This window comes from Odocoileus virginianus, chromosome 32 (assembly GCF_023699985.2).
Source record: "Odocoileus virginianus isolate 20LAN1187 ecotype Illinois chromosome 32, Ovbor_1.2, whole genome shotgun sequence".
Taxonomy (NCBI): Eukaryota; Metazoa; Chordata; class Mammalia; order Artiodactyla; family Cervidae; genus Odocoileus; species Odocoileus virginianus.
This window is the reverse complement of record NC_069705.1, coordinates 17,464,844-17,477,313: the sequence shown is the minus strand read 5'-3', so window position 1 is coordinate 17,477,313 and position 12,470 is coordinate 17,464,844. Positions and strand designations below refer to the sequence as shown.

The following is a 12,470-nucleotide window of genomic DNA, read 5'->3' as shown; positions in this document are numbered from 1 at the left end:
TTTACAATATTGTAGTGGTTTTTGCCACACACTGACATGAATCAGCCATGGGTGTACATGTGTCCCCATCCTGAACCCCCCTCCCGCCTCCCTCCCCATCCCATCCCTCAGGGTCACCCCAGTGCACCAGCCCTGAGCTCTCTGTCTCATGCATCGAGTCTGGACTGGTGATCTGTTTCACATATGATAATATACATGTTTCAATGCTATTCTCTCAAATCATCCCACCCTTGCCTTCTCCCACAGAGTCCAAAAGTCTGTTCTTTACATCTGTATCTCTTTTGCTGTCTTGCATATAGGGTCATCATTCCATCTTTCTAAATTTCATATATATGCATTAATATACTGTATTGGTGTTTTTCTTTCTAACTTACTTCACTCTGTATAATAGGCTCCACTTTCATCCACCTCATTAGAACTAATTCAAATGCACTCTTTTTGATAGCTGAGTAATATTCCATTGTGTATATGTACCTCAGCTTTCTTATCCATTCATCTACAGATAGGCATCTAGGTTGCTTCCACGTGCTGGCTATTGTAAACAGTGCTGCGATGAACATTGGGGTACATGTGTATCTTTCAATTCTGGTTTCCTCGGTGTGTGTGCCCAGGAGTGGGATTGCTGGGTTGCATGCAGTTCTATTTTCAGTTTTTTAAGGAATCTCCACACTGTTCTCCATAGTGGCTGGACTAGTTTGCATTCCCACCAACAGTGTAAGAAGGTTCCCTTTTCTCTGTACCCTCTCCTGCATTTATTGTTTGTAGACTTTTGGATAGCAGCCATTCTGACTGGCGTGAGATGGTACCTTATTGTGGTTTTGATTTGCATTTCTCTGATAATGAGTGATGTTTAACATCTTTTCATGTGTTTGTTAGCCATCTGTATGTCTTCTTTGGAGAAATGTCTGTTCAATTCTTTGCCCTATTTTTTGATTGTGTCGCTTATTTTTCTGGAATTGAGCTGCATGAGCTGCTTGCATATTTTTGAGATTAATCCTTTGTCTGTTGCTTCATTTGCTATTATTTTCTCCCAGTCTGAGGGCTGTCTTTTCACCTTGCTTATAGTTTCCTTTGTTGTGCAAAAGCTTTTAAGTTTCATTAGGTCCCATTTGTTTATTTTTGCTTTTGTTTCTAATATTCTGGGATGTGGGTCATAGAGGATCCTGCTGTGATTTATGTCAGAGAGTGTTTTGCCTATGTTCTCCTCTAGGAGTTTTATAGTTTCTGGTCTTACATTTAGATCTTTAATCCATTTTGAGTTTATTTTTGTATATGGTGTTAGAAAGTGTTCTAGTTTCATTTTTTCACAAGTGGTTGACCAGTTTTTCAGCACCATTTGTTAGAGAGATTGTCTTTTCTCCATTGTATATTCTTGCCTCCTTTGTCAAAGATAAGGTTTCCATAGGTGCGTGGATTTATCTTTGGCCTTTCTATTTTGTTCCATTGGTCTAACGTTCTGTCTTTGTGCCAATAACATACTGTCTTAATGACTGTAGCTTTGTGGTATAGTCAGGCAGGTTGATTCCTCAAGTTCCATTCTTCTTTCTCAAGATTGCTTTGGCTATTTGAGATTTTTTTTGTATTTCTATACAAATTGTGAAATTATTTGTTCTAGTTCTCTGAAAAATACCATTGGTAGCTTGATAGGGATTGCATTGAATCTATAGATTGCTTTGGGGTAGCATACTCATTTTCACTATATTGATTCTTCTGATCCATGGACACAGTATATTTCTCCATCTATTTGTGTCATCTTTCTTTCATCAGTGTTTTATAGTTTTCTATACATAGGTCTTTTGTTTCTTTAGGTATATTTATTCCTAAGTATTTTATTCTTTTTGTTGCAATGGTGAGTGGGTTTCCTTAATTTCTTTGTGTCTTCTCATTGTTAGTGTATAGTAATGCAAGAGATTTCTGAAATCCCTTGCATTCTGAAGTCCCCTGCATTCCTATTCTGATACTTTTTTAAAAATTTTACTGCCTTTGGCCACTTGATAGGTGGGATCTTAGTTCCCCGACTAGGGGTCCACAGAGTCAACCACTAGACCACCAGGGAAGTCCTGTTTGGATACACTTGAATTATCTGGATTATTGATTGAATTCTAATTTTCATTTTTCCATGTAAGATTCCATTTTCTCACAGCTTAACACCTCTGAAATTGAGTCCCACCCTACAACCAATGACATCTTTGATTCAATCAAATCCCTTAGAATGAGGGTTTATGGCCCAAGGGCTGTGGTTCCACTTACATTAGTTTGGTCTCTCCCCACTCTTCATTTCAGTGTGGTTATAGGAGTCATTTAATGGCTAATTTGTTTCTGCTTGCATATAGTTTTACTCCCATTCTTATTAATTTTCTTTTTGGTCCATAGAGCATTACAGGAACTTCTCAAAGTAAAGTTTATACTAAAAGGTGAATTCAGAAAACGTTTTTCTTGTACCCCTTTCACTCTCTTCTCCTTTAGTCTTTGTAGTAATCAACTTCACTGTTTTCCATTTTCACTGTGTTCTTTTATGCAAAAATATGCATGTATCTCCTCTTATGCAACAGGTAATACATTTTATGTATTCTTTTGTGTCAAAAATATTAAATATTTCACAGAAAACACTCCTTAATGGTTCCTATGGATTGTTCATTTTCTGTTTACAAATTCATGGTCTTCCATTGGTGTGTGTAACAGTTTCCTCAATCAATGTCGTGTTTGGGCATTTCGATCATTTCCAAGATTTTCCAGTTACAAGTAATACATTTATATTTTTACATTAGTGGAGAGTTATCATCAGGGCAAATCCCTGGAAGTAGGGTTACTGGGTCAGAGATTAAAGGCATATGTAGTTTCATTAGATATTGAAAACTGTCCTTAGATGTTGTACCTGTTTATACATTCCCACAGGCAGTATGAAGAGGGCCTGTTCCCCCACAGCTTTTCCAACAGAGAACATAGTCCAGCTTTGAACCAGAACCAATATGACAGGTGAGAAATGGTATCTGTGTATTTTTAATTCACGTTTCTGCTTTTTTCATTTTTTTTCTAAAACTAGATTACTATGACTGTATTATTCATTCACTAATAATTCCCTAGGTCTGAAGCAAGGATATATCACCCCTTAATTTCAAGAGCTCTCCTTCCAGTATCTGAAATCAGGGTTTGGTTAACAGCCAAGGAATACATTTGTTGGAATTCCAGATGGGTATCAAAATATAAATTGACTTGTATGTATTTCTATTAAAAGGTCTCTACGTTATATTAAATGGTGAAAAAGAGACTGCCCAAATAGCACGGTCTCATTCCGTGCTATATATGACATACAAATATGCCACAGAGAAAATGACTAAAAGGATATTTCTCTAAATAGGAATAGGTGCTATTTCTTGGGAGAGATGCAGAGGTTTTGTCAGATTTTTATTCTCTACTGTATTGGAATTCTCTACTGTATTGGTGAAATTTTTACAATGAGTACAAAGTCATTTTATAACTATGAAATAACTTAAATTTTAAATTTTGAAAAAAAATTAAAAATCTCAGTAAGATCCAGAAAAGAACCCATTTATGACTAAGAATAATGGCTGTGGGTAGGTAAAGAATAGAGTACCACAAACACACAGGTGTTCTCACCTGACCTCTCAAGGAAATGAAGATGCCAAAATCCAGTGAGTAATTAGGAAACATCCTGCTACATTTATAAAAGCTAAAATGGACTGGCAAGGTAGGAAGTAAATGTCAAAACTAAATGGTTACTATTAACTTAAAAATAATAAAATTGTTGTTTAAAAATTAGGCTTGAAAAAATAAAAAAATAAATAAAAATTAGGCTTGAGGTTCACTTTGAAAATTAAGATCTGAAGGCTAAGAGTTACTGGAAACTGGAAACCAGAAAGACCTCAGGAGTGACCAAAAGCAACATGGATACAAATAACCAAAAAATGATAACCAAAGGGGAGGACAGTAACATGTGATTCTGTTTCCAACTGTGAGCACCATACAGCAAGATACTGTGGCTGAGAATTAAAAACAGGAAATACATTAAGTACAGGCAGAAGTGAAATATTTCACTTAATGTATCGCTTGAGATTCTGACAGCTGTTTCTGGGGAGATACATAAAACAAAACATGGAGAACTTTTGAGAGGAGTATCCAGCAATAATCTATGAGTCAACAGACATTGAGATTAAATCACCTGAAACTGCTCCATGTTTTTGCACATGAGCCCATTGATCATAACGCTGAAATGCTAGAATGACAAAGTGCCTCTGAGCCTATTTGTATATATTGTCATTTTTTCTATGGCTTTACTCAATCTACTGTCACAGGTCAATAAGGTGAAAAATCTCCCATAATAATCCTATTTGTCCATTTCTGAATTTCTAAAGTTTTGCAATTTTTTTCCAATTTTGAACTACACTTTGATATTGTGTATTCTGTATAATATATTTACATATTATATATTCATAGCAATATTAACTTTATAAATTATTGCTCTGAAATTTTTCCTTAATGTAACTTTATTAGTATTATTATAAGTTTTCTTTTCTGCAAGGCAACTGGTCAATCTCTGTCCAATATTCAAGGTTCATCTCTCCATTTATGTTTTTTATAAGCAGCAATGCTATAATAAAGAATATATCTGACCTTTGTCTCTGGTTACTGGAACCCACTTCAGTATTCTGACCTGGAAAATTCTATGCACAGAGGAACCTGGCAGGCAACAGTCTGTGGGGTCACACAAGTCAGACTAGACTTAGCAACTACACCACCACCTGGCACAGAGTGGCCAAAATCCTTCATATTTGGGTGAGGGGAGTATCTGTTACACTGATGAGGTGACTCAGGATGGGGGCTGGTCACCAGGAAGATCAACGCCATGTCAAGCCAGCCAACTGTGGGCCAGCCTGACCTCAGGGCATAGGCCTGGGGGCTCAACTCATCTGTGTGACCAAGGATGTAATTACACATGTTCATGTAATTAAATTCCAACAAAATCTCCGGCCACTCAATCTCTGTGGAGCTTCCAAGTTGGTGAACACATTGATGTGCTGGGAGGGTTTGATCCAAAAGAAACATTCATGATGAAGTATCATTCATTAAGAGATTGTTTTTACCTTGTCATTTGATGGATACCAGTAGAGGCTGTAAGAAAAAATTTTTTCATTATTGCAGGTTCCTGGGTCAAGAACCCAGAAAGACAGGCAATAAAATTAGTCTTTAGTCTGTCCTAATATTTTGCCCTGAAAAATTCCACCAAAAATTGGTGGAAGACCACAAAAGTAACCTAGCTGACTCAGCAGGTTCTGTGTTCATTTTTCAATAGATGACATATCTGAAACATTTTTCTGACTGACCTGTAAGAAAGGTTAAGAGGGTGGGTGTATCTTTAAGAAACTGTTACAGACGTGAACCATCTTGGGTTAGATTTGAAAACAAGGAGGGAGGGATGGAAAGTAGAGTGTCTGCCTTTCACCAAAGCTTACTGGAGGATAATCTTCAGGATAACGTTTGAAGAGACAAAGTGGGAACACAGCCAGTTTTGAGGAAATTGTTTTCATTAATATTCAGATACTGTTGTAAACGCCTTGGTTGGGAATCAGTGGATTAGGAGTTATTAGTTACTTGATTTAGCATAACTCTCAATATGAAAAATAATTCACTTCTCAATGTAACTAAAATGATCTTTGCCAAGGGACTAGATTTGTGTGCACATAGAGCAATTGTTTCTTAATCAAGTGTGAAAAATCTCAAGTTACTGTATTGTTCTTTGCACACTAGGTATTCAAAAATTTCAAGGGATTATATGTATCAGGTTAACAAGCTGATGACTGCAATTAGAAAACAAGTAACATTGAGATAGGTCTTATAACTTTTCAAACCAACAATACTGAAGACTATTAACTGATATTCACAAAGATGACTTGAGGGGCAAAACATCTTGAAGGGCTTTCTGCATGAATTCATTTATAAAATAAGGGAATAACATTTGCCTTTATGGGGCTGATATAAAGATTGGTTGATGCATGCACACAAGCAGAACAGCATACTTTAAGCACAAATCAGATGTTCAATAACTGCTGACTGAACACAACCTTCAAATAACCAAACATGCTCAACTGACTATACCAGGTCAAAACATAGATTCTCACATTTAAGAAAAAGAAATGAATCTGTCATAGATCTAAATTATTCTTACCTAACCAAGGAAAATAGACTTAAATATAGACTTATAAATCCTACGATAAATGCAGTTCCCTGTGACAAGTAGGAATGCAGTGTGTTTTAAGGGTTCCACAGGGTATTTGAAAAGAGACTTCTTATAAATACCAGAGAGATTCTTTAATGGTTAAAAGATTGAGGAATATGATGCTAATAGAGCAGACAACAGTACTTCAAGGTGTGAGTAAAATTTATATCATCACAAAATTTTCCTATCTTAATCTCTATCTAATGAGTTCTTTTAAATCTTCTTCCCACATTGCATTACTAATCAACACTTTACTTCCCAGTGTCTCTTCATTAGCTCTGCTAAGAATCTGCAGTCACTCCTCTTAGAACTGTGTCCATCAGATCTAATTTAAGGAATGCCTGTCTTGTAAAAGTAATTTAATTTTCTTCCTCCACAATGCTTTATTTCAAACTGCATTGATAACTGGGAGTTAATCATGCTACTCAAGCAGTATCAATATGCTAAGAACTGAAATCAAACTATGCCTGTAAAAAAACTTAATAGCTTTAAAATACCACATATACTTGAATGCAAGCCAATTTTTCTCCTAAAATTACTCCCATTGAGAATAATATGGAGGCTTACTTTATTTTGAAGACTTCAACCATTACTTTAAGGAAGGTCTTTGGGAAGGAAATTAACTTGAAATGACTTCAACCAAAAGCAATTTTAGATATATACCCAGGTTTAAAAAGCATGTATCTCAAAGAATTTAGAAGTGAGGATGATATGCTTTGGAAAGCTTTGTCATAGGGCTCCAAACGGATCTGATGATGTCAAATGTGCATAAAAAGTGAAAGTAAAAGTGAAGTTGCTCAGTTGTTTCCGACTCTTTGTGACCCCGTGGACTGTAGCCTACCAGGCTCCTCTGTCCATGGGATTTTCTAGGCAAGAATACTGGAGTGGGTTGCCATCTCCTCCTCCAGCAGATCTTCCCAACCCAGAGATTGAATCCGGGTCTCCCACATTGTAGGCAGGCGCTTTACTGTCTCAGCCACCAGGGAAGTCCCAAATATGCATAAGACGACTCTGAATACATCTGCTTATGAGTTAATGCATTTTAATATCACACACAATTGACATTTAAACATACATATCTCTAAAAGTTTATATATTTAAGTTTACCAAAAAATTTTTTTGAGGAATTCTCTCATCAGAGAAATGAAGTATATCCTTACATTTGGCTGGATTCAGAATTCGAGTTTTGGAAGCACTTTTACCCGAGGTGTATTAACAGAAGGTACAGTGACAGAATTAAAATATATGAACATGAAGTTAATTTGATTACCTCATCAAAGAGGCCCCCCTGAACATCTCAGCTCACAGGTCATCCAGTCATGCTCTACTGCAATATTTTATTCTTTATGTGTCAATTCTCACAATGTGAAATAAATTACTTACATATTTATTGATACTTGGCTGTCTTGACTGGCGTGAGAATGGCATGAGGGCAGGGACCTGGGCTGGTCCTGTGAACTTTGGGCAGGAAGTTTGTCAGAGTCGGGAAAGGGAAGGAGGAGGTGAAGGCAGAAGCAGCTGGAGTAGAAGGATGCCCAACAGCTTATTTAATCTACTTCGGTCAGCAATCTGTGGGCTCTTTTTCTTGTAATGAGCGTATGTACAAACCAAAGACCATCCATATGTTTCCATATTAGTCAAGAAACACAATAGGTTAAAAAAAAAAACCATGAAACTAGAAGGACTAGAAGGAATTCAGTTTATTCATATAATTCTTCAAGTTCCAAGACAATAATATTTATAGATAAGCAGTTTTTTGTTAATAAAGCTTGCTCAAATTTTAATTTGTTTTGTTTTTATTTTTAGAGCCAAAACACAAACTTAGGGGAAAAAATGCTCCATTTTTTCATGTTCTGTTTCAAAGTGCAGGTTTTAAAATGTAACTCAATATTTATAAGGTTTTTTTTATTACCCTTTTTGCAAGAAATTAAAACTCACGAAATAAAAATATCACAAAGCCAGTATTCAGCAAAATCTGCAAGTTGTTTAAAGAAAGCATCTTTAATCAGAATACTGAATTTTTGATTAACCTAACAGAAAAAAATTTTAGTAATAAATCTGCAACATCTTTCTCTAACCAAACATTAAACAAATAAGTCTCCCAAATAATTATCTGGGCAAAACATTTATGTTATTTTTGTACTGCTTTAATTCTAGAGTATTTTTCTAATTCCTGTTTCAGTTGCAGTTCTTTGCTTGACTTTCCCCTTTTAAAATCTATTTGTTAAAGAAGAACCCTAAAATACTCTGAATTCCACCTTATTTGGTTAATGTGACTATAAGACTTACCCTGGAAGATCTTAGTGTTTTTCTAAATTGAAAAATTAGCTACTCTACAATAAATTTGACTGAATCAAACTCTCTTTGGATACCTATGCTAGATAACATAAAAAGTCAGCTAAAATAAAAAGGTTGCGGGAAAAAAAAAGTTGCAAAAATACTTTAGCTTTGCTAGTTATTTAGATTTAGCCAATGCGAATCTCTTTACCACATTTCAGGGCCCACTAGACTTGGGAAGGGGCTTCCCTGGTGGCTCAGATCATAAAGAATCTGCCCACAATGTGGGAGACCTGGGTTTGATCCCTGGGTGGGGAAGAGCCCCTGGAGAATTGAATGGCTACCCACTGCAAGTATTCTTGCCTGGTGAATTCCAGACAGTAGCCTGGTAGGATGCAACTGGGCGACTAACACTTTGACTTTCAGACTCGGCAAAGTATATTCAGTTGTGAGGGATCTTTCAGATTTGGATCTTACAGAAACAGGGAATGGTTGTTGGTTGGCAGAGCACTTGCTGAACACACTAAGCCCTGTTGTTTAACAATGATTATTACTCAGATACTTTTTACTTTGGTGGAATGTTGAAAAGGAAAAAAAATCTTTGATCACACCATTAAAAAACTTGTATTTGTGTTGCATTATTTAACTACTGAAATATAACTCAACTAATGCCACAAGCTAAAGACATTATTCCCATTATTTGCTATAAAGTCACTAGAAGAGCCATTTCAATTGTAAAATACAAATAAAAAAGAATCTGGTAGAAAGGGCTCTTCTGGAAAAAGGTGTTAATGTGCTTTAAATTTCAATATCATAATCTAAAACTGCTTCAAACATAGAAATTTTTAAAGTCTCTACTCAAGGACAAACATTGAAAATATGCAAAACTAGTTCTCTGTTAAAATACACTTTGCCAGTTAAAATTAGAAAATATTGAAATTAAAGGTATTTGTCATATTAGACACAGACTGGTAAATTATATAAAGTTTCAAAAATTATAGAATTATTAGTCTAATGACCGATCTAAGTAAAAAAAAAAAAATCCTTAAGTCGGATGGCACAACACTACCATAAATTTGTATCAAAAAATATCGGAGACAAAAAACTTGTTTTCAAGAATTACTACTGTTTACCCTTAATCATATTAAATGTTACATTTACTTTCCTTATTCCATTAGAATAATCCCAAAGAGAATCTTTATATAATTGTAACAACTCCAACAGCAACATTTCAAAAAATAAATTTTACAATATTGTTATTGGTTCTGAAGGTTAGGTGCGTACTGAAAATAGCCTAGTACGGAGTTCACAAAAATAAATGCATGGAAATTATTTTGGCATTTTAGATGTCAGAAGTTGACTTCCTATTGCTATATGATATACTGTTGCATTTAAATGTTTTATCAAAGTTGTAACATTTATAATTTCTTACTAATTGACATATTTTTAAATGTTAAAAATAAAAAATACATAAGTAAAAAAATACTTGGATAAAACTTGTTAAACCCCCTTTATTTCTTTCAGTAGACAGATGACAATTCTCAATGTCCTGGCTGAAAGGGTTCTTGATGGCAAGGATCTGGAAGAAAAAAAGCATGAGGATTTGAGATGAGTTAATGATGCAGACGGATGGTATGTTTAATAGGAGAGTGGAAAGAATCCAGTTAAGTTAGAGGCAAAGAAACCAGAGTTCAGACTGCACATCTGCCCTTCACTAGCCATGGGATCCTGACAAAATTACAATATTTAATCCTCTCCAAAGAGTAGCTTCCTCATCTGTAAAAGGGCAGTGACATCCCTGTATCTCTCTCATGTATCCTGTGAGAATTAAGTGGAATAAAGGACTCGTCTCACACACAGGGCTCTCTCAGCTCTCTCTTTGGATCCACTATGGTGCTACGGACAAGCAGCAAGAGCAACATCAGGGAAGTGGGTCACAGGGCTTCTCACATCTTCAGAAGGATGTGGTTTGTCTTCAATGTGATGCGATCTCTATGGATTATTTTCACTCACAAAAACTAAAAGATGTGCTTGCTGCTGCTAAGTCACTTCAGTCGTGTCCAATTCTGTGCGACCCCATAGACGGCAGCCCACCAGGCTCCTCCGCCCCTGGGACACTCCAGGCAAGAACACTGGAGTGGGTTGCCATTTCCTTCTCCAATGCGTGAAAGTGAAAAGTGAAAGTGAAGTCGCTCAGTCGTGTCCGACTCTTCGTGACCCCATGGACTGCAGTCTACCAGGCTCCTCCATCCATGGGAGTTTCCAGGCAAGAGTACTGGAGTGGGGTGCCATTGCCTTCTCCAAAAGATGTGCTTACGGTCTTCTCACTGTTTTAGAGTTACTTTTTGATATGATAATAAGTGCTTCCCTGGTGGCACAGAGGTAAACAATCTGCCTGCCAATGAGGGAAAAGCAAGAGACGCAGGTTCAATCTCTGGGTCAGGAAGACCCCTTGGAGTAGAGCATGGCAGCCCACTCCAGCATTCTTGCCTGGGAAATCCCATCGACAGAGGAGCCTGGTGGGCTACAGTCCATGGGGTCATGGAGAGTTGGACATGACTGACTGCACACACAGGTACGTATTTATAATAAGTAGGCAATTGTTTCTTTTCCTTTTATTTTCACTACAATAATATAAGTGAAGTGAAAGTTGCTCAGTCGTGTCTGACTCTGCGACCCCATGAACTATATATATAGTCCATGGAGTTCTCTAGGCTAGAATACTGGAGTGGGTAGCCTTTCCCTTCTCCAGGAGATCTTCTCAACCCGGGGATCAAACCCAGGTCTCCTGCATTGCAGGCAGATTCTTTACCAGCTGAGCCACGAGGGAAGCCCAAGAATACTGGAGGTGGTAGCCTATCCCTTCTGCAGCAGATCTTCCTGACCCAGGAATCAAACTGGGGTCTCCTGCATTGCAGGCGGATTCTTTACCAGCTGAGCTATAATATAACCAAAGGAAACATGTAACCAAATATAATAATAAGATAACCAAATATAACCAAAAGGAAATCAACTCTGAACATTCATCGGAAGGACTGTTGCTGAAGCTCCAATACTTTGGCCACCTAATGGGAAGAGCCAACTCATTGGAAAAGACCCCAGTGCTGGGAAAGATTGAGGGCAGGAGAAGAAGGGGATGACAGAGGATGAGATGCTTAGACAGCATCACCTATGCAACGGACATGAATTTGAGCCAACTCCAGAGATAGTGGAGGATAGAGGAATCTGGAAGGCTACAGTCCATGGGGTCACAAAGAGTTGGACATGACTTTAGCAAATGAACAAGTCAAAATGATAACAATTAAAAATTTTGAGAAGCAAAGCTGGATTTGATTCCAGAGATAGCTTTTTTAGCATCACAAATAATTATTAAGAACACAATAAAGTTCAAACTATGAAAACCTTTATGGAGCAATTACATTAAAGATTTCCTATTCTGAAACTTCAAATGTCTTCTTTAATTCATAGGTTTGCCACGTCTACTACACTGTTTATCATTAAAGCAGCAACAGCAATGTATCAAACTGAGCAAAAAGAAAAAAGCACAGTCATATGCCGCCCCCCCCAGCCCCCCACTTCTTTCTCTCCTCCTTTATAGTCTTTTTTCCAGGCTATGATTTAGGTGAAAACTTTCCAATCCTGTTTAAACTTACTTGGTGGAGTAGGATGGGAAGGAAAGGATACATAGATAATCACACCACCACGTAACACTTTCTTTGTGTGAGAAATGCACACAAGAAGGACCATGGAAATACAAGAGGAGCTGTCACATGAGAGAACAGTAAGAAGTTCAATGTGGTCTGAATACAGAGGTGGAAGTGATGGGAAACGAGGCTGTGTGTGCAGGGCTGTGAAGGGCCCTGCATTCCAAGCTAACCTATTTGAGTTTTGTCCTATAGGTTACAGGGCACTGGTGGCAACTCCAATATACAGGTGCTGCTGTGATGAGGTTTCCTAA

General features: G+C 37.1%; 1 protein-coding gene across 6 annotated transcripts in view; it reads right to left on the bottom strand.

Annotated features, from left to right (window-relative positions):
- Positions 1-10,003: 10,003 nt before the first annotated feature.
- Positions 10,004-12,470, bottom strand: part of TEX15 (testis expressed 15, meiosis and synapsis associated) — a 71,619-nt gene continuing 69,152 nt past the window's right edge. For all 6 annotated transcript variants that reach the window (XM_020879082.2, XM_020879078.2, XM_020879079.2 and 3 more), the window contains one exon: positions 10,004-10,091. In XM_020879082.2, coding sequence (XP_020734741.2) covers positions 10,054-10,091 — 38 coding nt within the window. In that variant the 3' untranslated portion in view covers positions 10,004-10,053. The remainder of the gene's footprint in view (positions 10,092-12,470) is intronic.